Source organism: Vigna unguiculata, chromosome 5 (genome assembly GCF_037176805.1).
Source record: "Vigna unguiculata cultivar grain cowpea cultivar isolate G323 ecotype 2 chromosome 5, ASM3717680v1, whole genome shotgun sequence".
Classification (NCBI taxonomy): Eukaryota; Viridiplantae; Streptophyta; class Magnoliopsida; order Fabales; family Fabaceae; genus Vigna; species Vigna unguiculata.
Window position 1 is genome coordinate 6569872 of NC_140796.1, and position 26545 is coordinate 6596416.

General features: G+C 31.3%; 2 protein-coding genes across 3 annotated transcripts; both read left to right on the plus strand.

Moving 5' to 3' along the window:
- The first annotated feature begins 14729 nt into the window (after nt 1-14729).
- Nucleotides 14730-19914, plus strand: LOC114183823 (5'-3' exonuclease family protein). Its single transcript, XM_028070974.2, has 8 exons — nt 14730-15055; nt 15602-15775; nt 15998-16168; nt 17177-17358; nt 18112-18355; nt 18458-18593; nt 18681-19141; nt 19433-19914. Exons 1-8 carry the CDS (start codon nt 14858-14860, stop codon nt 19688-19690), a joined length of 1824 nt encoding a protein of 607 aa, XP_027926775.1. The 5' UTR covers nt 14730-14857; the 3' UTR covers nt 19691-19914.
- A 1285-nt stretch (nt 19915-21199) lies between these two features.
- Nucleotides 21200-26444, plus strand: PFC1 (Ribosomal RNA adenine dimethylase family protein). Of its 2 annotated transcripts, XM_028070530.2 has the most exons (10): nt 21202-21487; nt 21896-22045; nt 22304-22360; nt 22881-22970; nt 23786-23881; nt 24965-25049; nt 25354-25406; nt 25486-25569; nt 25755-25865; nt 25993-26444. In XM_028070530.2, the coding sequence occupies exons 1-10, from the start codon at nt 21251-21253 to the stop codon at nt 26056-26058; spliced, it is 1029 nt and encodes a 342-aa protein (XP_027926331.1). In that variant the 5' UTR covers nt 21202-21250; the 3' UTR covers nt 26059-26444. The 2 variants fall into 2 exon arrangements, with proteins under 2 accessions (XP_085529133.1, XP_027926331.1); XM_085673007.1 differs by lacking the exon at nt 21896-22045 and having other exon boundaries at nt 21200-21487.
- Nucleotides 26445-26545: the final 101 nt, after the last annotated feature.

Below are 26545 nucleotides of genomic sequence, written 5' to 3' on the forward strand. Positions count from 1 at the left end.
TGCTTATATATAAAGGAATAACAATATAGCTTATTATTAAATGTTTCTATATAATCGTTTTCTTAATAATAAATTTTACATTAAAAACTATCAGTTAAACGTACGTCTTTTGGAGGGTTATTTAAATACGTTAATTTCATCGAGGAATTTTACTTGATAATTAAAGTTGTACCATAAAACACGTTTAGTAATGTCCATATTTTTCGGCAAAGGTAGGATGATTTACGTTAACTTTAAGATACATAATTTTATATTATTAATTCCTTAAAATTTATTTTTGACGTAAGCTTGAAAGTAATTATTACATAAATTAGAAATTAGTGACGAGTAAACCACCAATGATTGAAATTATAACTTTTTTTCGATAGGTCACTACAACTAATAAAATGGTATAATATTATTAAAACTGTACATATTATTGATCAATTTCATTCATATTGTTATAGATAATCATAATTCTCTCGTAAATACAAAATTAGTAAAATAATCCTTAAAATTATAATAATATGATAAATTAGTCTAATTATAAAAACTTTTATGCTTAACCATTTATAACTCACCAATCAAATATAAGAATACATGAAAAAAATAAAATTTCAACCAAACATTTATGGACAGAGATTAATTTGTTTTCTTATTACAATTTTAACAAAAGTGTTTGTGAGTTAGGTTATATAGAAATTAGATAAACTTATTATCCAACCCACTAACAAAATATTGAATTGGATTAGGTTTATTTTCTGCATTTTTTTTATAAAACTTAATTCGATCTAACCTATTATAGGATTAAATTGGGTTGAGTCAATATTTTGAAAAACCTGTTTATGTGATAGTTGTAGAGGTACAAATGTCACTACCATTTCCAATATGGGAACTATCATTCTTACAAGTATTATTGATATTGGAATTATCATTACTACAAGTACTACAACTATCATTAACACTACCTCTATGGCTTTCAGTGTCATTGTCACTATCACTTACACTATCATTGTCACTATCACTACTACTACCACTATTATTAACATTATTGTATTTAGGGGTGGCAAAAACAGGTCCATCCAGCCCATTTTGGCTTGGCCCGTTTGTAGCCCGTAAAAAAATGGGTCGGACCGGGTTGGTCCGTCAAACAGAAACGTGCCAACAATCACAGCCTATCCCGTATTAGACGGGCTAACGGACCGGGTCGGGTTGGCCCGTGCACTTTTTTTCTTTTTTTTTAATTTTTAAAATTTTTTTATGTTTAGATATTAATTATTATTAAAGGCATATTTAATCAAATAAAATATTTTAAAAAATTTAATTGATTAGTTAATGTTTTTAATTAAAATAATTATTAAATTTACATATTAAATTATTCAATTATAATTAATAATTGAAACTTAATTTATATGTGTTAATGATTTAAATTATAATACTATTATATATTTACATATTTAAAAAATTTATAATAAAAATTTAATCTTTTTAATTACTTTTATTTTATTTTATTTTTTTAAAACAGGTCAACGGGTCAGGACGGGTTGGCCCGTACTTTGGTCTGTCAAGTTGATAGGCTGGATGGGACGGGCCAAAACGGTTGACGAGTTGACATCTTCAACCCAGCTCATCCCTTTTAACACGGGCTGACGGACCTTTTAACACGGGCTGACGGACCAGCCTGTTGGACCCAGCCCGTTTTGCCACCCCTAGTTGTATTGTTGTCACACCAATTTTTTACTTTAGCCCAGTGAACTAGCCTACGTGTATACAATTGTTGCCTAAATATAGAAAATGTCACAAATATATTAATGTCTTATGGTGGAGGGTAAGTGATCAAGTCATAATCAAATCATGGTAATTTGGTTTCTACAATCTTAACTATTAGTTATAGCTTTTGGCTTAGTGGTAAATATTCAATACAACAATTGGTATCAAAATCAAGGTCAAGATTTTTGTTTTCTTCTAAGACAATGGTTTTCAAAACTTTTGTGACCTTAAAAAAAATGTTATCTTTTAGCAATGGTCACAACTGCATATTCTACAGCTGAAAAATCGTGGTAAAATCGTTGCCTAAATTTAAGGCCATTGTTTTCTTATTTTAGGCAACATTTTTAAGTTATTGTTTAAACTAAAATCTTATGTAGTGTATGACTAGTTCAACTATCATTATTATTATTATTACTACCACTGTCACTACTACTACTATTGTTATTATTATTATTACAGTCGATGTTACTACTACTACTACTACTACGTCATACCATTACCACTGTCATTGTCATTATTATGATTACTACTATTATTATTATTATTCTTATTATTAACCGTATAACTACCTCTGTTACTAGGGATGTCAACTTGATTCATTTTTTTGCCAGCAAAAAATTTTGTAACTTGATTCAACTCATTCCAGATTTGTGAGTTAGTGAGTTAATTCACTTAAGATTTTGTTCTTCCAATTTATTTATATATTTTTTACAATACAATTAAAGTATATTAACTTAATTAATTTTTTTGTAATAGTAATCAAAATATTCACATATTTTATCAAATATTATTATAAAGATAAAACTTAAAAAAGAGTCAACATAAATCATTTAACAAACAAATAAATTAAACGTTCAAACTATTTAAATATTATTCAAAATTAGTTTATTATTTAAAAATATAAAATTATTAAAATTATAATAAAAAAGTTATAAAAAAACTAAGAAATAATTATTGTTGGTGAATTAATTCACCTTTAATTCGACTCAAATCCATTTAATCTAGAAATTAAGAAATGGGTTCGATTTAAGTTACATTCTAAAAAAACATATTTTTTCATCTCTAACTACTACTTTATTAACACCTCTACTAGCAACTATTAGCAATATTATGGCTATTAGTATCATTGTCACTATGACTACTGCTCTACTATTATTTATATAAATGTAATATTATTTACGACAATTTAGATTTTCTCTAAACAAATATCGGATCGAAAATTAAATGTTTTGCGATGTTTCTTTGTCTTCAAATGACCAGTGAATAATTCAAATCAATCTATAACATAAATAAAATTAAGAAAAGAACGGCGCGTGACACTCATTTGGACCATTTTATTATAAATTTATAAGTACGGACTATATTGGAAAAATTGGTAGATGTAGAATTCCATTTTTTTTTGTTGGGAGGAACCTTTGGAAAAAGCTATGAAGTTTAGAAAAATTGTTTTAGTTAGCATATGTTGGTGGTAGGTAAGGATTAGACTGAATAAAAGTTAATTAAGCTTTATAAAGACAAATGGCTTTCCAAACTTTTTTTGTTCTTCTGCTTTTGAAGTCAAACAAAATTATGGATTATAAATTATAATTTATGTTATGCAATTAATTAATTATTGTTGATTGAAAAGGTCGTTTTGTTCGTTAATCAGTCACGACTCAGGCTCGTTGACATGGATGGAGTACAGTTGTATTTTTCTTAATTTACAGAAGACGATAATAAATATAAATAACTAGTTTAAACAACAGAAAAGCATAACTAAATTTTAAATTAGTTAACCTTAGATTAACGTTAATGTAATGTTCGTGGATATCATATGTCGATTCGTAGTATTTTTTTTTTCTTCCATAAATTTACTTCTTATAATAGTTAATACGTTCGAAAGAGTTCAAGACTGTTTTATTTACACAAAAAGATCATTAATTTGAAAATTGAATCATACTACTTGATTTATAAGATGACATAAACCCATATTGAACATAAAAACACTTTCATGCAACCAGAGAAGGTTGCATACTCTCACTGAACATATATTTGAAACTCAAATAAAAGAAAAAAAGTTGACTTATTCAAATAAAAAAATTAATTGAAGGTTTTCATAACACTCGTTAAAACATTTTTAAAGTTAACGTATTATCACAGTACAAATTTCATAATCTAATTTTGTTTAAAGTTCATATCTAATAACACATTTTTAATTCATAAAGGTTCATATACACATAATGTCATGTTTCTGAATTTTGCTTCAGATCGGATTTTGTAGTCCAATCTGTTATTAATATTATATATTTATAAGTATGATTATATATTTGATTGTATTATTTATTTTAATATATTATTTTCATATGTTTCTTTATTTCATTATAGGGATATTGTGAATTAACTTCTACGTAATAACATTGGTCAGATAACATAAAATGAATAGAGTTGGCAGTATAACCGACACAAATAGAATTGTTAAATTGATTTTACCTTGAAGTTAAAATAAAAGATATAATAAAATTAAATACATGGAATTTAATTTTAAAGTTCACATAATATTAATTAGTTTAATTTATTTTTAATAATTATTAAAAGTTAATATTCATATAAATATAATGGGCTTTAATTTTAATTAATATTTATATTTATGAATATTTATTTAACCCACATTAATTTAATTTATTTTTATTATTTACTTAATTTATTGTTAATTTATTCGATATTAATGAAATCTATTTTTAGTATTTATTATATTTAGTGTTATTTTAATCCATACTAATCTTACTTCTTTTAATATTTATATCTATTTAAATTAATATCAATTAATTTGATACCAATCTTATGTATTTTTAAAGTCAACTTTTAACTAATATACTGTCTTGTAATATTTACTTGTATTAGATAATAATATATTAATCTTATAATTTTTTTAATTATTATACTCACAGTAAATTCTTATTTTTATAAGATACTCAATTACAATCACAAAAAAAGTGTAAAAAAAATGTTATTTTTTTAATATGGAACTAAGATACAAAATTATCTTAAAAGTCTAACCATTTTCACCTATTTTTTACAGATAAAATTATATATGTATATCCACTTTACTACCATTTACTTTTACCACACTCCCATTTTCACATGACTACGATATTATTAGAATATCTTAAATGACTACAATATTGTTTCACCCATTCATATATATATATATATATATATATATATATATATATATATATATATATATATATATATAAAGATACTATACTCAAAACCTGAAAAGTTTCAGTGTATCCATTTCCTTACATATCTAATAAATTTAGTTTAATTAAGTTAAGGAAAGGTATTTGAGAAACAAGTTATAAGGTTTTTAAAATATTTAAAACATTATTCACATGATCAATTATCCATATTTTAATCACACATGAATGGATTTCTTTGAATTCTGGGTCTACCAGCAGTACTTTAAATATTTTATACCGACGTACTTTTGCAATTAATTATGAACTTCGAAATTTGAATTGAGAATTTCATTATCAATTTTAACTGACCCTACATGTGATTTACTAGTATATTAAACGCGAAAACTTACAATAATTCAACTTTTTTGACACGTTGCACAAAAAAAAAGTTGTGAAAGTAGAAGAAGCACAGAAGACTCGTGGATAAGTGATTGTGACCATAAAGCTTCATATTTTCTAAATGCGTTTTTTTTTTTGCCATAATTACACAATACCATGCATGGAGTTTTAATAAATAAAAAAAGTATGCATGAAATGAAATCATGGGTGGTGTTCCGTTTCAGTCACGTCCTCGATTGGTGCAATATCCCTAAATCCAAAAAAGAAAAACAATAGATCACGAGATATGGTTGATTACTTACCAAAAAAATATGGAAGCACTTTATGCTAAAATTTATGCTATATATATGTATGTATATCTAAATATAAGTATTTAAGTGGAAGTTGATTTTCTTATAATTTTCCTCTTCTCAAACACTCAAACACTTAGGTAGCGATAAAAAGTTAAATCACTATACTTAAATGTGTCAACCATTATCTGCTACTAATATTTCCAATTGCTTTTGATGTGCTTTTTCTTTTCATTTTTTTTATTGTTGTAATAAAATTTTGTTAATTGTTTTTAAGCATGGTAGCTTTAAAAATCTGAATAAATAAAGTATTAAATATGTTTTTGTCCCTTAGCTTTCGGTGAAAATTGGAACTAGTCCATCTCCGAAACTTTGACCCAATTTAGTCTTTAAACTTTACAAATGTTTGGATTTAGTCATTTTAACACTAGTGCAGAATTCCTATTTTACCTCGCCTTATATGCCTCGGTTGGCCAGGAACCGAAGCATATAATGGCGCGGTGGCATTTTTGCAATTACAACCAAGTTTTAGGCCTCGGTTCTCCAAATACCCGAAGCCAAAGAGGGGTATAGGTCGCGGTTCGCTCAAAACCGGTGCCAAAGAGGTGTTTAGGCCTCGGTCCATCAAGACCCGAAGCCAAAAGGTGGCTGGAAGTCAGGGTATAGGCCTCGGTCCATCAGGACCCGAAGCCAAAAGGGGTCAATGGCTTCGGTTGTTCGAAGAACCGAAGCCATAGGGTTTATTTAGGGTTCAAAAATCGCGAACCCTCTTCTTCCTCCCCGCGCCAGCCTCTGCAACTCTATCTCTCTCTCTCTCTCTGCTGCCTCTCTCCGCTGCACCACACCTTCCGGCTAGTGCAACCACCACGCGACCTCCTCCTCCGGCCACCATCGCGCGCTCTCTCTCTCTCGCGCTCTCTCTCGCGCGCTGTCTCTCTCGCGTGCTCTCTCTCTCTCTGTTGCACCCACTGCCACCACACCCTCCGACCACTGTTGACCATCTTCGGCCACCTGCGACCACCTCTGGCCAGTGCGCGAGCCCCCTCCATTTCGCGTCTCTCCGTCGCTCTCTCTCTCTCGCGCGGTCTCTCTCGCAAGCACGCTCAGGACAAGCCTGCTTCATTTGCGAAAACCTTGACCCAATCTGATGCCAACAATGGCGGGGGGTTTTCTGTTCCGAGGTACTTTGATTGTTGTAGGAGACTCGATTGTGTTTTTGAGGGCAGAAAACGGGGATCTCTGTGTCGGGATTCGGCGAGCCAAGAAGGGGATTGGTGGGGGACTCGAGGGCTCGTCTGGCTGGAACCCTGCTGGAGGAAGCTGTCCCATATGGCCTCGGGTGCATCCAAAACCGAGGCCAAAAGGGTATCAAAAAAGCCCATATGGCCTCGGGTGTACCCAAAATCGAGGCCAAAGGGGACTCTATGGCTTCGGTTCTTAACCGAGGCAAAAAGTTATGACCTTTTGGCCTCGCCCCAATATGCTTCGATTCCCGAACCGGTGCAGAATAGTGAAAACAACCGCTGCCAAAGACCCTTTCTGCATTAGTGTAACAAGATTGTGTTAAGTTTATTTGACGTTTCAAACGTGTTTTAAAACAGTTTCTTATCTAACATTGAAGCGAAAATATATCAAACGGGATAAACAACTCAAATGCTCTTATGAAACGCGTTTAAAACGTTAACTAAACTTTAAAAACATTGGTTAAAAGGACTAAATCCAAACATCTCTAAGGTTGGAGGACTAAATTAGGCTAAAGTTTCGAAGAGGGAGTAAATCCAATTTTCAGTAAAAGTTAAGGATCAAAAACATATTTAACCCATAAATAAATACCACTAACTTATGTTTCTTCTTGTATATAAAATGAATATTTAGTAGTTTTTATGATAATGTAAACTTAAAATCAAATGTTTTTTTTTATTAATGAATTATAAAAAAACTAAAACATACAAACAAAAATAAACTCATTTTATTTATTTTAAAAACGGGTTATGGAGTCGGATGCGAGAAAAAGAATTTTTATTTATTGATTGGTTTGTTTTGGATTTAAAAAAAAAAAGTAATTTTTTTTCTGCGTTGTAAAGAAATTGTTTCAACTTAAATAATTTTCTTCTGATGTGCACTTAAATTTAATTAATTCTGACAATTAGTTTAAATAATAACAGTAGAAGGGAGTAAGTATGAGTATATAGAGTGGACCCTATTTATTTCAAAATTAAAAAGAAAAACCAATTACTGTAATTTTAATAAAAAGGTGTTTTAATAATATTTCTATGCCAGAAGCAAGTATAATAAATATAGTTCAAATATCTTAATTGCATTGAACGATTTAAAATTAATTTCATGAAAATCGAAATTATAACAGGTTACTCGATTTATATAATAAAAAGTAATTAAACTTAACCTAAAACCATTGGAGTGTTAATTAATTTTCAGGTATAACTAGTCAACACTATTACACTCAAGGAAAAATGCAACAAAAAAACACTTTAAATCAAATTTCATTACTAGATTGTTTGAAAAAGGAAGAAAATATACATAATACAAAGAAAAGGTTGAAAACTTAAATTAAAAAAAATGAAATATGGATGTAAATAGAAGCTGTTGAAACATGTAAAATGGTAGGAATCTAAAAATATTTGGAAGTTTTGGTGAATGAATATTACTAACGTTTGAATATAAATCCATTTTACACGTTATGTAAAGATGTTGACTTCTCGAGTTTGCCAACTTTGAGTCAACTCTCCAAAGCACATGCAAGTGCCTTAGGCTGTGGGATTCTAATTCTTCCTTAAATTAATGTGTTTGAAAAGTTTTCTTCTCTTCAACAAAAAGCTAAATGTGCATATTGGTCCTTGAAGATAATAAATTAATGTTTTATATTTCTTAAAAATCACTTATTTGAGTTTCATGTCCAATAACTTAATTAGGGTTTATGCTTTACTTATAGTCAATTATACTTTCACATGCCTTATTCTACAATTTGGTATGAGTTTTCTTTCTTCTTATGAAGTTGTTTTCTAATATGATTATAGTTGGAGGTGCTTAAAACACAATTTTAAATCCTAAATAAATGCTATTCTTTTGTTGAAGTATTGTGTATAAATATGGAAGAGAACGAAGACCAATTTATATAAACTTTTAAATGATATGTATTGAAAATAATTTTCAATGCGACTTCATGGTTTAGTCTCATGTTAATTAGTTATTTAGTGGTATAATTAAAATAAAGTATATAACTTTATTTTAGAACTGTAAAACTAAAATACAAGAAACTTGGACTAAAATTCAACTATAAATAATACACTTTTTATATTAATTTACATTATGTAATGCTTCACTTTTAAAGGTCCACGAAAATTCTTCCTGAAATTGTTCTCCATATAGTTGGAAGTTTCAAATGATTAACCATAATAGTGACGACTATTTGATAAAGATAATATATATCTTTTTTACTTTTATTTATACATTGAGAGATATATTATATATTTGATTTTCTTTTATTATTATAAAATATTTTGTATTATGTTTTATTAGGTTTTACTTTTCTTTTTATGATGGGACATTGTACTCTATATATTGATCAATATTCTAATAATTCAGCAAGCAATCTCTCTTTGAGTTATTTTCACCAAACACCTCTTGTGCATATTTTTTCTTTCCATGGCTTATACATATCTAACATGGTATCTGATTTAAATCGTCTTCTGCATTTTCTCCTTTCTTGTTGATTTCCTGCCATGGCGAAAATTTTCTCTTTGATTCTTCAACAAGAATGTGAATTTAAGTCTACCTTTTATTCTACTTCTCAAGACTCTATTGCCAATCTTGCCTTTCACGAGGGATATGGTAAACATTTTTGCGGTGGTTTATATGGAAATCGTGGACGAGGACGCTTTCATCCGTCTGGTGGTCGCAATTCCCAAATATTGTGACCACTGTCACCCCAAACCAATCACACCTCTGGTAACTGTTGGATTAAGCATGACCTGCCTCAAGGCTATCATCAAAACACCAAAGTCTATTCTTTCAAGCCCACTGCTAGTATGGTTGATACCGCCTCATATCCTTTCGATCTTTATGCCGGAAATGATGAAAAAGTTGAAGCTCAGTTTGGTTTCTCTAGAGAGTGTAAGACCCGGGAAAATTACATAAATAAATAAATATTTATTTAATAAATGCGAGGTCAGAAATACCTAAGTTAATTAATGTGGAGAAAAAAAAACAACGAATAGTATTAGCTCAAGTGGTTGAAAGTACTTGGCTATTATGAGGAGACTTGGGTTCGAGTGCTATGGATGCTATTAGTGTGTGAATTTATTTGTTTTATTATTTACTAATATGCGGGTCCATATGTAGTGATAATATAATAAGTATAGTAATTATCATGAAATATGAATTGGTTGAATGGTTGTGCATTGTACTTGGTAATTGGGAGGTTGTGGGTTTGAACATTGGCTAGAATAAAATTATAACATCTTATATTTTTGCCTTGGGGACGAATTTGAGTAGATGAAAAGCTGGGTCTAGGTTCTACGAATCTAGACATAGACAAGGAGATTAATGGGAGTTGATTAGCCATTAAAGACATAATTAATTTAGATTTAATTGTTTTAATTTAATCAAATTAGTCTCAAAATGATTCTTCTCACACAACTATAATTCATTAATGTACTACCAAATTCACAAGTTTTGTTTTTACCTTTTTTTCTTGGATTTATGGTGCTACTAACCATATTTGTCCTTTTAAATCTTTATTTCAAACCTCAAACCTATTCTTTCTATTTCTATACAATTATCCAACCAAAACTCTGTCATTGCTAACTTCTCGGGTACCATTATCTTGGACAATCTTATCCTTCATAACACCCTTTTTGTTCCTGAATTTTCTGTTCAACTCATTCTTATCCCTAAATTGCTTAATTCTACTATTTGTTTTTTCTCCGACAATACTTGTCTTATTGGGCAGCCCGATACCTTCCAAACGATTGACACTGTTAGGAAACATCAATGCTTATTTTATCTCTTAGATAGTTCTCAAGATAGACGTAACTTGAGTATATTTGACACAAATATTTCCTCACCACATTTTGCTCTCATTAGTAATGCTAGTCCTTGTAACTTGTGGCATATGAAACTTGGTCATCCCTCAAATAACATTTTAAAGCTTCTTGTTTCTGATCATTCTGATATTTGTTCTCCTTCTGTTATTACTTCTTATGCTTGTGCTTTTGCCAAAAAAACGTCTAAAATATTCTTCAAGCACTAGTAAATCTCTTCAATTTTTTGAACTTATCCATGTTGATAATTAGGACCCGATTTCGGTCTCTTCCATTGATTATACAAGTATTTTTTAGCTATAGTTGATGACTATAACAGACTTACTTGGATTCTTTTACTTAAAAATAAAACTGAAGTCAGACCTTTTCTTCAAGATTTTATTACTTTGACAGAAATTCAATTTTCTTGTAAGCTTAAAAAAATATGTTTCGATAATGGAAAAAGAGTTTCCTTAATGGTTTCTATAATAGTAAGAGTATTTTTCATGAAACTTCCTGTGTCACAACTCTTCAACAAAACAGGATTGTTGAGAGGAAACATCAACATCTTCTCAATGTGTGTCGTGCTCTTCTTTTTCAAGAAAAATATCAAACATTTTCTGATCCTATTCGCTTAAACTGGTTGTTCATCTCATTAATAGGTTACTCACTCCTTTATTCAATAATCAATCTCCTTATGAATTGGTCTATTCTACTAACCCAATTTTTCTGATGTAAAAGTTTTTGGTTGTCTAGCTTATGCCAGTTCTGTCACTACTGGAAGAACGAAATTGGATTCTCGAAGCTTAAAATGTGTTTTCCTTGGTTATAAATCTGGAACAAAAGGATATGTTTTGTATGATCTTCACTCCAAGTCTATTTTTGTGACTAAGAATGTTATCTTTCATGAAAATATTTTTCCTTACTCATTCTCTTTGCCATCTGATAACTCTATTGTTTCAATTAATGATTCTCATTCAAGTGATACTAGCATGTATGATTTCCCAGCTTTACCTGTTTCACATGCCACAAACCCTGCTCTTAGTCTTGTTTTTTATAATAATGAAGTTATTGATCCTGATCTTAGAACTTCTCATAGAGTGAAAAACAGGCATCAATACTTAGATCAATATTATTGTGGTGTTGCTTTCACTTCATACTCTACTTTTTCCACGCCTAATCCAATGCATCTATTTGTTTCTTATGATAATTGTTCTCCTAACCATACTATCCTTTGTCATAATATTTCTGCCCAAATTGAACCTTTCTCCTTCAAAGAAGTTGCTCAACATGATTGTGAAGCAGACTATGAATGTTAAGTTACATGATAGAAACCAGACTTGGACAACTATTAAAAATGTAAACAAATGAACTCCTGATATTTGAGTTTGGTTTTGATGAAAAAGAATTATATGTTCAAATTTTGGATAGAATTTCATTATTTTTTCACAGAAGAATTCTTTAATTATTTTTTTTAACTTTGTTAAAATAGAATTTAATAATTATTTTAGTATAAGAAAATTTTCTACCAATATAAACTGTGTTTATTATAATTTAGTAAAAAATGTAAAACTTATATTTTTTTCATAATCAACATATAAATAATATTAATTGAAAAAATTCTAAATTATAATACTTTTACCAACATATTGATTTACATATCATAAAATCATGTGTTAATACTCTATGTTTAATTTGCAATTTTCATCAACTACAAAAATTTTACATACAAAATTTTCTTCAACTCTCACAACTAAAAAATTTTCACTATATGAATAGGATACTAGCAAAGTTAGTATAATCCATTTACAAATCAACATCTCAATACACCGTAAACAGGATAAATATAGTATTTTTTCTTTAAAAATCTCTACATTATCCCCAAAAGCAAAACCATACAACCAAACATATCAATGCTCTCAATTCATTTAGATTTTCAATCATCATTTAACTCAAGTTAATAATTTCCTTCTCAACAATAAAAATAAAAAATAAATATCATACCTAATCATCCTCTCTCACTAAGGGACAACTTGACTCGTCCAACGATTGACAACTAGAAGAAAATATTCCAATAATTCACTCATCGAGCATGTCTCTCACCCAACGAATAGGACCATTGGGACAAATTCTCAAATCTCGCCAAATGATTCTTATCTTACCTAGCGAGAGGACACATCCATACTTTTCTTACTTTCACAAATTATTTATCGCTTAGCAAGCAAATCACTCGTCTATCAAGAGAGGCCTACCATGTCTCTCTAACTTGAGAAATTATGCTCTCATTCAACGAGTCTGTATAATTTAAACTTGCATAAAGCCTATTAGATTACTGAATTGATCTATCCATCCCTCTAGGCATAAGTTTTAGCTTAGAACAACATCAATCAAGTTACAAAATAGTATTTGATAGACCAAAGCAGTGGTAGATACCTCGGGAAGATCTCTCAAGTGCATCACATAGATTCAACACAAAATAATTTTAAACAATCAATGCATATCATACATCAACAAATTCACTTTTTAACATTAATCCATCACATACACATCAAATTAACTTAGACATATCCGATCAAATCCACATATTAATAGTTGTAGTTTCCTAAATACAAAAGCTTCCCTTACCTCAAATGAGAGTCCTCACTCATAGACTGAAAATCCTCAGGCAGCTCTAACTACACATAGAAAGCTTAAATTAAATATTTGAACACACTCTTATGACCACAAAAGAGTAGAAAATCTCAGAGAGCTATGATAACTCAACTTATATACCTTCATATTAAAGGTTGTTGCACTCCCTTAACATCTTTGTTTCTTTTATCTTTCAATCTTAGCTTAGGTTTGTGATTTTTTTAGGTAATGTTAGCAGCTACACCACTGCCCGACACATCCAAACTAGTGCTTGGAACCTATTCCCTGTTTTGGTACCACCTGACGCATCCAAACTGGCATCAGAAGCCTACTCCTTGTTTTGGTATCGTCTGATGCCATTTATTGGCGTCCGACACAACTAAAAGGAGATTTATTGTCCAACGATAATGTAATTTGTCATACAAATCTAACAATAATGATTTGATTTCATTTGTCTATTAGTACGAACTACTTTAAACATTTATATCTTTTTATTTTAAAAGTCTTTTCATATTTCATTTTCTATGAAAATTTGAGGTTAGTTAATCTCAATGATTAAACTAAAAAAGAAAAAAAAAACTTAAAAATTCATTAAAATATAACATAATTATTAAATCTTTAAATAATTCACCAAATACTTGTAACTCAATAAAATGTAGAATCTCCAAAGAAAAAATAGTTTACCTTTTCATAAAACATATACAAATAAACAAAGATGATCAAAATCATAAAAAGAAAAAAAAATATTGTTTTCTTTCAAAACTCTTTTATTGTAAGATTTACATACTTGACCTACAAATATAGAACTCCAAAGACTTTCTTGAAGTCTAGGAAAACCAAATCTATAATTAAAATTAAGAATAAAAAATATATATATAAAATCTTAATAATTCCCCAATCAATGTTTTGAATATTGCATCAAACCTGGCACAATTTTGAACTCTTTTTCTTTAATCTTGGGTTATTTTTTTTGTCAAGCGTAATTAACTATCTATTAGTTTCAAAATGAGATTGTTTTCATGTAAAAATAATAAGTATAATTTTTTTCACTAGAATTGTAAATATTTTTACATACAAAATAAAAAAATTGTTTTTGAAAAATATTTTAAAACTCCTAAAACTAATTAAAAAAAATATGAACTTCATCCCATGCTTTATTTATAACTTAATTACCTTAAAAGTTATATCATAAATAATTTCTAATTGCTTGATAATATAATATAGACTAATGTAGACATTAGACTGTCTTAAATAAACTAACATTTAAAAATCATACCTTAATTAAAACATATTATATTAAATATAAATCACGTAATTTTTTTTTTTCAAATACTACGTACCCATGTACAAATTTGAGCCCAATAAACCCAAATGGGCTTTTGAACTTTTACCTTCTCCTTTCACCTATAACGGTAAGAAATCCAACGGCTATATTTATATTTTCATTTCCACGTCGTCTCGACCAATGGCAGTCACTGCGTTCTCATCTCATCTCAACACGATAACCTAGAACACAACTAATTCACTGAACATAAGAACAAAAAGAATTTTCACAATGTTTTCGCATACTATTTTTCTTGTCTGATCGATGGGGGTTGGTGGTAATTTCTGGGAGCTGCTAAAGCCCTATGCGCGCCGCGAGGGTTTTGATTTCTTGAGGAACAAGCGAGTTGCTGTGGACCTATCATTCTGGATTGTTCAGCATGAAAATGCCATGAAAGCTACTCATGTCAGAAAACCTCACCTCAGACTTACCTTCTTCCGGACCATAAATCTCTTCTCCAAGGTTCTCTACCCAAATAATGTATCAGGAAGTTAGGCATTTTATTTTATTGAAGAAGAATTTTGTTTTTTTTTTTTTCTGAAGATTTTTATTTTTTAGCACCTTTCAATTACATGAAAGAAAATTTAAGATTAATTGATTGTTTCAACAAATGATTATGTTAAGAGGTGTTATTGTCTTCTTTTTTTTTTTTTTTTTTGAGTGGAGTGTTGGAAGTTTAGGTATTTTGTATGAACTGTCCATATTGTATACAAAAAAGAAGTATCTAGTAGGTTTAATGATTTAGACTTGATATTCTTGTAGTATTGGATTGGAGTGTGATTTTGGTTGCCATAGCATTATCTGAATTGCTGTTCCTTTTTATGTTTTATGTAGACTTAAATGTACTTATTGATACTCTTGGATTGGAGTGTCATGCAAGGTGACGGGTTTAATCTAAATTAGTCTTCCTTTTATTTTTAATATTTTGTATGTTAAGTTAGTTTAGATATGGAATGGTAAAACAAAGGATGAACTTGAAGGTTGACGATGATATGTTCATTTTTGCAGTTTGGGGCACTTCCTGTGTTCATTGTTGATGGAACTCCATCACCATTGAAAGCACAGTCCAGGATTGCAAGATATTTTCGGTCTTCTGGCATTGAGTTGACTAGCTTGCCAGTCTCAGAAGGTGTTTCAGCAGATAGGAGCAGTCTGTTTTCAAGTCGAGTTCAAGAATGTGTGGTACGATGCTTTTACTTTTCTTTGATGATTACCACCAAGTTGAAACTATTATGATAATCTTATTTTTGTGTCTCATGCTACACAGCACTTCAATCTAAATTTGTTTCTCTAATGTTTATATACACTTTATAGCAAGAACACTTATTTAATTATCGGTTTGTCGGATATGTATGCAGGTTTTGTCAATTTGTTTTCTGATAGTTACCTGTTCCCCTGTTATAGGAACTGGGCAAACTACTTGGAATGCCTGTACTACAGGCTAAAGGAGAGGCCGAAGCACTCTGCGCTCAATTAAATAATGAAGGTCATGTAGATGCTTGCATCACAGCTGACAGTGATGCATTCCTCTTTGGGGCCAAATGCGTTATAAAATGTTTCTGTCCCAATTCCAAAGTAAGTTACTATGGTAATTGTATTTTCTTTATCTCCTGGCAATTTATTATAAAAAATATGATGTAGGTTTTCTTAGTTCACATATTTATATTCCAGATGACTTTTTCTAAATAGTTTCATCAATCCGGATACTAACATTGGCTGATCACTTTAAATTTGAGTTTTTATAGTCTGTGTACTTGTTACAAACTTATTATTGTCTGGCCTGATATAGTTCAAAGTTATGTATGATATCTATCTATGTACCCCTAGCTTCTTCCTCAACTGACCATATTATAAAGTGAATTGTTTTCCTGCTCTTCTATGATAGTTTTTTGTCTTTTTGAAAAACATAACTTAGCAATGACAGCAGTTGATTGATTTCAAACATTTACTTAAAATTTTTACCTGTATATCCCCTGAAGTTGCAAACATTGCATGCTCCTTTTATGCTTAAAAGAAATACTTGAGAACACTTATGGAGTATTAATATTTTTGAGTGTCGTACACTTCTATAATTATTTGTATCTGGTAAAATATACCTCTATTTGAGTTTTTATATTTTTTAATTTAAGTTTGAAAATATTACTAGTAAGAAACAATTTATCATATTAAAAATCAATGGCTTTTTCTTTTTATATTATCTGGGGTCAGCCGTTGTATTTTATCTAACCCAAGCCAGTGAGGAGGCTGTCTTTTAGATTTAAGTCCATCTTACTGGTTTCAGTAAGGGTTTTTTTCAGTCTCCTTCTCTACCTTTAGTCATTGGGGATTATGTTGGTTTTTTTCTCACATCACCAAACCATCTTAGTGGCAACTCTATCAACTTTTCTTACATATATACCACACCTGCTTTCTCTTGAATGCATTTATTACTAATGTTTATCTTTTTTAGTATGGCTACTCATTCAATGTGTCATCTCTACACCAAAACAGAGCTTATGATTTGGTTGGATCCTTAGCATCCAACATTCAGTACCATTAAAATCACTGGTTAGGAACAAATTTGAATAAATTCATTGCATGCAGGAACCATTTGAATGCTACAACATGTCAGATATTGAAGCTGGACTCGGATTGAAGAGGAAACACTTGATAGCTATCTCTCTTTTAGTTGGAAATGATCATGATATGAATGGTGTTCGAGGAATTGGGCTTGATAATGCACTTCATTTTGCTAAGGCTTTTAATGAAGATGATATATTGAACAGGTATGGATCCTTCAGAGTGATAAACATTTTTTTGAATCATCTGAAGTATTTAAATGTTATGGAAAACATTGTGTTGTATCATCTGAAGTATTTAAATAAAATTTGGTTGTTTGTTCATTTTCTTTTACTTTAAAGCTCAATCTATCTTTCTATCCTAATATTTGGGGGTTCACGATTGAATTGGGACATGAAATTATTTAAAAGTTTATAGGTAAGAAATTTAGTGGAAACTTGACAAAATTTGAAGGATGTTTTAATGTGTGATGTTACGGTTTGAAGAGGAAGAAAAACTATTTTTTATAATTTGATTGGTTAGTTTTGAACAGAAAGCAATTCAGTTGATACAATTTGTAAAGACTTTTAGTAAAGAACGAAAGTTTGTAGGTTTTTGTTAAATAAAACCGAGGAGGGACCAAATTTACTAAATTTCAAAAGTAGGACATAATTGTCTCCGAGAAGACTTGGAAGACCAAAATAGCACAGTCCAACCTAAAGGGATCCAAAAATGCCTTTAAACTCTAATAAATTCCCCGCTTATTTAAGTATTTTAATGTGACAAGACAAAGTCTCTGGTATTTCCTTACCTTATTGTAATATTTAACAAACTCAAGGGATATCTCTATCCATTTCACTAAACATTTAATTATATCCTGGCCTTTTTGTTTTAGAAATGAAATAGTGGTCGCAAAGTGAGACTTTGATAACCTGGATAAATATTTTGGTGTTGGCATTCTGATTATGTTTTTGATGCAGATTACGGGAGATAGGCAAAGGGGGCAATACTTCACAAATTCCCAGCTGCACTATATTCGAGGACAACAAAGATGTTGATGGAAACTGCACGAATATAAAACAACCTCATTGCTCATTATGTGGGCATCCTGGCAGCAAGAAAGATCATATGAAATTTTCTTGTGAATACTGTGTCAAAAAGGATGATGAAGGCTGCCGGAGAAAACCAGAGGGTTTTAAATGTGATTGCTGCTCCTGTGTTTTGGTATATCTTAGAAGGCTTTGCAATTCTCTGGTTTTACTTGAATTAAATGTATGTAACAGGTTGTAATTGAAAATATTATTTTCAATGATATTTGATTGGCAGAATAGGAGACATAAGGAGCAAAAAAGAGAGGAAAATTGGTACTCAAAAATTTGTCTCAAAATTGCAGAGGAGCCAAACTTTCCCAAAGATGAAATCATTGACATGTACTTATGCAATGACAATGGTTACTTTTCAGGTCATTTGAACTGTGATATGAATCTTATAATATAGAGTTGCTGGTGTGTATCGTATTGGCATTCATTCTATAAACTTCTGTTTGCAGCAAGTGATGGTCCTCGGATCATATGGGGAAAACCTAATATTGAGATGCTGATTGATTTTTTAAACTTCCATCAGCGTTGGGATCCATCCTACATTCGACGGACTATGTTTCCTATGATGTCCACTATCTTTCTGAGAGATATGTCCACTACACCTACGGGAGAAACTTTGTTATTTGGGCAATATGAGTTTGATTCGGTTGAACGTGTGAAGATGAGATATGGATATCAGTTTTATGTGGTCAAGTGGAAACGTGCAGGGGTAAACATTAACACCAGCAAAGTTCCATCAAATGAATCCAGTGCGCAACAAGATGTAGTAGAGCTTGATGAAATGGTGGATCTACTGGACGACGCTCCTGAGATTCATGTAGATGGATGTAGCTTTCTGTTTACAGATGAAAACATGGACCTAGTAGGGACTGCTTTTCCAGCAGAAGTCAAAAGTTTTTTGCAGGAGCAGGTGTTTATTATTCTCCATCATTCTTCCTATAACTTGTGTTTATTTTTGCTTTGTCATTTTAATATCCTATGCTTCCATTTTTTTGGATCCCTCTTGATTTTCATAAACTGAGTCCAAGAAGTATGCAAGGATTTTACTATAACAACTGTAGCAGTTGGTAGAAGATAAACTTGATGTTCATCCTGAAAAACCTTCTAGATCAACTAAGCTGGTTAACAGTGCTAAAAGAGTGACTGGTGAATATATTTGTATATATAATTTCTCAACCAAACATTGGTGCTTCAATTGCAGGAAAGGAAAAGGAGAAAGAACTCAAAATCAAGGTGCCAAGAAAATGAAAACTCAGTTTCTCCAAACTCAAGAAGTACTCAGCTAAACATCACAGAGTTCTTTCCATCAACCAAAATTAAACATCGTCAATCAAAACAAAGAGAAGAATCATCCAATGATGCTGATAGTGAGGGCAGCAAGAGTTCCAAAATTAAAAGAAAAGTGTCTAATTCTGACAATCTTCCAAAATCTGTGAGGCGTCGCCTTTTGTTTGACTAGTGAGTATATTTACATATGCTTGAGTTTTGAATTTGCTGACCTTAACAGTATCGAAGCAGTGAAAATAGAGTTGTATTGACCTTGTTACCTGCTTCTCTAATTTTGTGAATAATTTTTAGTTAGTTCTTTTTTCTCTATTGTAATTTTTAGATTTTTGTTTATGTGCAAAACTTAACTCTAAAAAACCCAACAGTGCTTAAATAAATGAGAGCTTGTCTGTTTAATTACATCTCTATTTTTTTTTTCTTGTTCAAGTGTAACGAGTGTGTACAAAATATTGAAAGGATGTAATTAAAACATACATTTTATTCTCTATGTGATCCGGATTCTCAATACATGATGGTGATTCTCAATTTATTTTCTATATATTCGGTTCCAATCTCTCTCACAAGGACTTGTAATCAGAATACATTACATCATAAGACTAATTTAGCAAGATATGTATGTGAATTAAAAATAAGAATCAACAATTATATTTCTAACAAAAATATTAAATAAGTAACAATGAGTAAATATTCAACCAAATGCTGCAATGTTGTTTTATATTCAAAATTGTCTATTTTTTAATGGTAACATAGCATATTAAATATAATTTTAATGTAGTTCCAAGAAGTTTGTAAGAAATAGTGCCTTATATTACGGTATTGAATAATATTGATAGGATGATAGATAGTTTCAAATAAACATAATTTATAACCTTACAATACAAATTTGCTATCATGTTTGGATGAATATAAATATATTGTAATATTGTAATTACAATGTAATCAAATTGTAAAATAATCTTTCAAAAATATAGTCATATATATTTCTTAGTTGTTAATTAACTCATAATAAGCAATTTAATTTGATACTTGATTTTAAATTTGAAATTCAACTAAATCATCCTTACAAAATATAAATATAAAAGTTTTTTAATTTATTGTGACTACTAATGTATCAAAGTCAAAGTCTATGATATATCACATGAAAAAGAATATATTTGAATCAAAGTTCGATCTAAATAAACTGAAGTTTTGTTCAAAGATAAAAAAAAAAAAAACCTTTATATTCATCTTTTCTGGAAAATGGAGAAAGCATTGTTTTTTCACACAACAAATGCTGTAAATTAATTTTAAAATGAGATAAAATATGTAGAAAATAACACTCCTTGTTCGTCTTCCTTTTATTGAAATACGCAAATTAACTAATATAATTGTGTATAGTACAAGCATGTGATATGACATGATAGGAAGAAATTTGTTATCTTTCAATTTACTTTACACTTTAATAGAGTAACACTAATCAAAACTTTTAAAAGCTTGCTCAAAATTTGCATTTACCTTACAAATGTTTAAGAAATTGTTCCTATTGCACCTAATAATTCAACTTTAAAAGTTGAGGTCTGAAATAATTTAAATATTCAATTCTCCTTTATCTTTAGAGACATTTTTTAAAATAAAAGTATTTTTTTATTTATTAAAATTGTTAGTTAAAGATCACTACTTTTTATGAATTGTGTATTTTATAAACGTGGGAAGTTTCGAAACAGATAACTACAGAAGTAACGAACAACCAAACATGAATCCTTCGTCGCTATGTTCTCTTCAAACATTCCCGCCAATATCTCACTCCGCATTGCTTTACCGCCACCGCAAACCGGCGCATGATAGCACCGCCGGCGTAAGGCGGAGAGCTCCATACGTAGTTTGTGCTGAAAGAAGTAGCAGAGCTTCCACGCGAAGCGCTGATGATTACCATGCCACTCTTAAAGCTCTCAAATCCAGAGGCCGATTCCCCAGAAAATCTCTTGGCCAGGTTTGCATCTTTTTCTGTTTTATTTGTTTTCTTAGAAAATTTGGGATGACCCATTATGTTGCGGTGCTCCAATATTTTTTATTTCCTTTTTTGAGATATTTTTATGAAAATTGTATGGGGGGGTGGTTGGGGTGCTTCTTTGAGGTATGTGCAAGGGATAGTTGGTTTTACTTGAATTTTGCGCTGTACCACCGCAACGTCTAGTTTTGTGAGTTTAGTCCTTTTTTTGTTGTTGTTTGGAATGATTTATTTGAGTGCTTCACTGGGGTCTGTTATCAAACAGTTGATGGGTGTCTAACTGGGTGCTTTGGCATGAATTGTTGTTTGGCTGTAAAAATTGTTTGGGGTTTGGTTTAAAATGAATCTTCTTGCGAATTTTTTCTCATTTGGGTGTTGATGTAATTGTAGCATTATATGTTGAATTCTGACATAAATGACCAACTTGCTGGTGCGGCCGGTATTGAACAAGGCGATGTCGTGTTGGAAATTGGACCTGGAACTGGCTCCCTGACTAATGTTCTTTTGAATTCGGGAGCATACGTACTTGCAGTTGAAAAGGTCTTGTCATTTTCATGTCATCTGTAGAAATAATCTTAGTACAAAGATCCCAATTTCTAAGCATTAGTGTGTTTGTGTCCTTCTTGATCTGTGCTGCTGTTAATTTGTATATCTCTACAGTGTAAATAATTTCTGCTCACAATGTAGGCTGTGTAAAATTTCCACCTTTGCGGTAGGTTGGAGTGGTGAATAATTCTTCATTGCTGTCTTCTACTTCAACTCAAGTTTTATGTTTCTTGTATCTTTCATTTGATTCAGGATAAACACATGGCTGCCCTTGTGAGTGAAAGATTTTCAAGTTCAGGAAAGTTGAAGGTACAACTCATGGTGAATTTGAACTTTATATTGCATGCCTGTAATCTCTGTGCTACTGAGGTGCAAATTAGGCTTATAAGTTATAATTCAGTTTCCATATTATTTATAGAAGCTCAATATGTACTGTAGTTATACTAATTGATGTTGTTTAACACTGAAATCTAGTTACTTATAGTGTTCATATAGATTATATCTGTCATGACATAATTGGGGATTACTACACACTCATTGTCTGATCTTGATTGTTGAAATCAGAGGCTGGAACCACATTTGCGTTGGTTGTTTTCCCCCAGTTTCTTCTTATTGCATTTTAAAGTAATGCCTGTCTGTAATTTCCTCATAATTCTTGATATGTCAATTCATTTGTTACTTTAGTCAGTTCATTATGTTGGAAGTCTGTATTTCGTCTTCCAATCTCTCTGTCATAAGTCTGATTCTTTGCTGAAATTATGATAAATCAGGACCAATTTTTCTGTATAAATTATAATTTATGTTGACGCTTTGATTACAACACCTGCAGGTTTTGACCGAGGATATTGTCAAGTGTCATGTGCGCTCTCATATGTCATCATTGGTTGGAAGCACATATTCAAAATCCAGAAATGCCAAAGTGAGGCTCTACGTCCTAAACTAGCAAACTACGTTATTTAATTACTTGTCATCTTTTAGAAATCATGTTGTTTTATCTTATTCATTTTGGTTTTGGAATAAAAAAGAATTGTTAATTTTATAATCTGCATAATTAAAGTTACGTGTGAAGCCTAAGCCTTTCAAGTTACAACTGAATAGATATGATGATAATAGTTAGAAATATAAGATATATTTTACATCTCTAACAACAATATTTAAAAAAGAAATCCACGACTCTATTGAGTTGCTTGTGGGGTATCAATTTGGGAGTTTCCAGTGGCCCACAACCCCATGTAGGCCAGTTCACTGGTCCAATGCATTAACTTTGAACAAAAGAAATCCTTACCGAAATGTTTCTAGACTCAATTCTGGAGATCTTTCCGTAGTAAAAACCTTTAGGTAGCTCTGGCGTCAGAAGAAATCATTTGAAGATAAATATTGCTGTTAACAAAGTTAACAAAGGAATTGAACTTACCATTCTTCTCCACTCATCACTGTAAGAATTAGAAATCATAGCTTGCACTTTATATGGGTAGAAAGGGTAATTCGTGAGTGTAATGGGTCAAGTAACTTTTTTTAACGCTTTATATATATGTGATTGTTGTGAATCTTCTACTATTAATATTATAAGCCTAAATGAATTCACTTGGAAGCTTAACTTCAGGGCCCTAAATTAGGAAGCTATATATTAACCATGAAGTTATGTTGTTCCGTTCTGCTGCTAAAGTTTCCAAAAATATACCAGAAAACATAATGCAAGTCCTGAATTGGCCTGGTATAATATATTGTTTGCAGGTGGTTGCTAACATTCCCTTTAATATCAGTACAGATGTGATCAAATTATTTCTTCCGATGGGTGACATTTTCTCAGAAGTGGTTCTATTGCTCCAGGTTCGAATTGATAGCTCTCTAGTGTCTATAATTTATTGCATGGTTTTTAGTTTTTCTCATTAACTCCTAACCTCTAATGTTTCCGTTCCTATCACTCAACTCCTACCCACTAATTACTGGATCTGAAGTTCAAGTGCTTCCATTGTTCATTGTTTTTGCATCTTGATCAGTATTATCAGCTTGAGGCACAGATATCTACGTAGAACTGGGAAAGAAATTACAGAAATTAGAAATTCGATGGTAGGGAAAAATTGTTTATGAAATGACCAAATCTGTTGGCAAGAACTGGTTGGGATTGCAAAAGAGCTGTGACCTGTTGTGGAACTTATTTTGGATACTAAAGAACCCAAGTTATATAGATATCCAAAAGCCACGTTATATATTCCCTGCATTTCCTTTTTCTTTTCTTTTTGAAGTAATATTTCTTGTGTTCAAAGTGTAGACCTTGGCATAAAATAAGATTGTAGCCTTGTGATCTAGTGTTTGAGTGTCTAGTCACAGAAATAGCCTCTCTCTTTTTTTTTATTACAAACGGGGACTATAATTAAATATATCCCACCTTCCCCAGACCTCACACGGATGGGAGCCAGGTGTAATGAACCTTTGTGAGGAAACCACCAATCACTATGGCTATATTAGGAGAGTGCAAAGGACCTAGGTCTCCGAGGGAAGGAATAGTCAATGCAAATAATGAAGCAATCAAGGGTAACTAAGAGGGAAAGTTTGATCTTTATGGATATAAGGAGACGGAGGAAGATAGAGGGGTGACCAGAAATGCGGAGAAGGTTGGGGGAGAGTGCAGTCTCTTGAATTCCCTCTGTTTTAGTTTTTTGTCTTCTGTAGTAAATCCTCTCCACATATATTGAAATATCTAATATCATTATCTGCATAAGATAGTACATTACATTCACATCAAATGGGAGTGTTTTGATCTAGTTTCTACCAACCTCCCCTTTAAGGTTTTAAATCCCATATATTTAAAACTAACACCGTTCGAAAAATGACAAGGGTTCAACTTACTTCCAATAATAAAGGAAACTTCATACAATAACAGTTCTTACTAACCAGATCAAATCATTACAGGAGGAGACTGCTGTCCGCTTGGTAGTGTCATCACTCCGCACCCCTGAGTATCGTCCCATCAATGTATTTGTTAATTTCTATTCAGGTATATATTCAAAAAATAGTGTAGTATCATGTTAAGCTATTCTTTTACATTCAAGGATCATAAATTTTCTTGCAGTGTATCAAACAAAACCTGTAAAACTGATCCATTAATAGAAAATATTTAACTCTCAGACTTGTCCTTTAATCTGTGTTGCCATTTATAACACAAGGACCTGTAAATCAAGCAAGTGCTTGTAAAAATATTGGTTTTACTTTTTTGTACATCAAAATGCAACTAGAGATTTTGTTATCCATTGCCCACAATTTGGTTAATTTTATGCGTAAGTTCGGACTTTCCTTTTCAGAGCCGGAGTACAAATTTAAAGTCCCAAGAACCAATTTTTTCCCTCAGCCTAATGTAAGTGATATGATATTTAAATATGCCTGAGATCTTAATTCTTAAATCATCAATATGACTCATTTTCATAAATGTGTAGGTTGACGCAGCTGTTGTCTCATTCAAGCTGAAGCTACCGTCAGAATATCCCCATGTTTCTTCCACGAAAAGCTTCTTTTCAATGGTATTCCTTTGCCCAGCATATGCTGTCATGCATTGAGTTTGCAAGGACCTTCATCTTTAATTTCAGTTAAAGTCTCGTGGCACTGTAATATGAGCAACTGAAGATACCAGAGTTTGCTAATGTCTCGTATGTGTTACAAACCTCTTTCACCATTTCAATCACACTTCAGTCCTATATATTTGTAGGTTAATTCAGCATTCAATGAGAAGCGTAAGATGCTGCGCAAGTCACTTCAACACATATGCACATCCCTTGAGATCGAAGAAGCTTTAACAAGCATAGGTCTTCTAGCTACTGTAAGTGATCAGTGTGTGCAACTACTCTTTAATTTTTTTGTTTGTTTCTTTGCCCTCGGTAAACTTCATTTCAGGTATTTTGTTTCTAAGGATTGTGCTAATCCATCTGAACTTCTGATGTTTACAGTCAAGACCTGAGGAACTAACATTGGATGATTTTGTTAAGTTGCATAACTTGATAGCCAAAGAGTAGCAATCTGGATTACTGTGGATTTGAAGAGCAACCTCAAGCAGAAGCCCCTAGAGATTCACATATTCATAAAGCTCTTTGTTGCAGGAATACATACGATTCAAATAGAGAACCAACGTTTCAAGAACTATGAAGTGGCATATCAGATTGGCGATATATTAAATTCCCAACAGTTTTCTCCTTCCAACTATCAAGGTTTTAAGCACGGGCATGTGTTCATATCTGAAAAAAAATTTGCGCTTAACTTGTTCTGTGAATATAATTAGAGTGGACTGAATCAGCCACCCTATATTGTAAATGAAGAGCAGTCTATTCTTGAAGCTGAAACAAATGTTTGCCTGGTCTTCATCGGAAAATGAGCACACGTTTTATGGTTTGAATATTATAAATATGGCTAGACTAACCAATGTTGTAAAAAAAAAGGTCTGCAACTGTCATTTTGACCACAATGTCAAGGCTTTTGAAGTGTCCAAACGCAATACAATTGCAA

Excerpts from the sequence above, each read along its gene's own strand:
- LOC114183823 (XM_028070974.2), top strand. The coding sequence starts at position 14,858 with ATGGGGGTTGGTGGTAATTTCTGGGAGCTGCTAAAGCCCTATGCGCGC. Across the intron at positions 15,776-15,997 it reads GTCGAGTTCAAGAATGTGTG|GAACTGGGCAAACTACTTGG; the intron begins GTACGATGCTTT and ends CCCCTGTTATAG. Across the intron at positions 16,169-17,176 it reads GTTTCTGTCCCAATTCCAAA|GAACCATTTGAATGCTACAA; the intron begins GTAAGTTACTAT and ends CATTGCATGCAG.
- PFC1 (XM_028070530.2), top strand. The coding sequence starts at position 21,251 with ATGAATCCTTCGTCGCTATGTTCTCTTCAAACATTCCCGCCAATATCT. Across the intron at positions 21,488-21,895 it reads CCAGAAAATCTCTTGGCCAG|CATTATATGTTGAATTCTGA; the intron begins GTTTGCATCTTT and ends ATGTAATTGTAG. Across the intron at positions 22,361-22,880 it reads CAAGTTCAGGAAAGTTGAAG|GTTTTGACCGAGGATATTGT; the intron begins GTACAACTCATG and ends CAACACCTGCAG.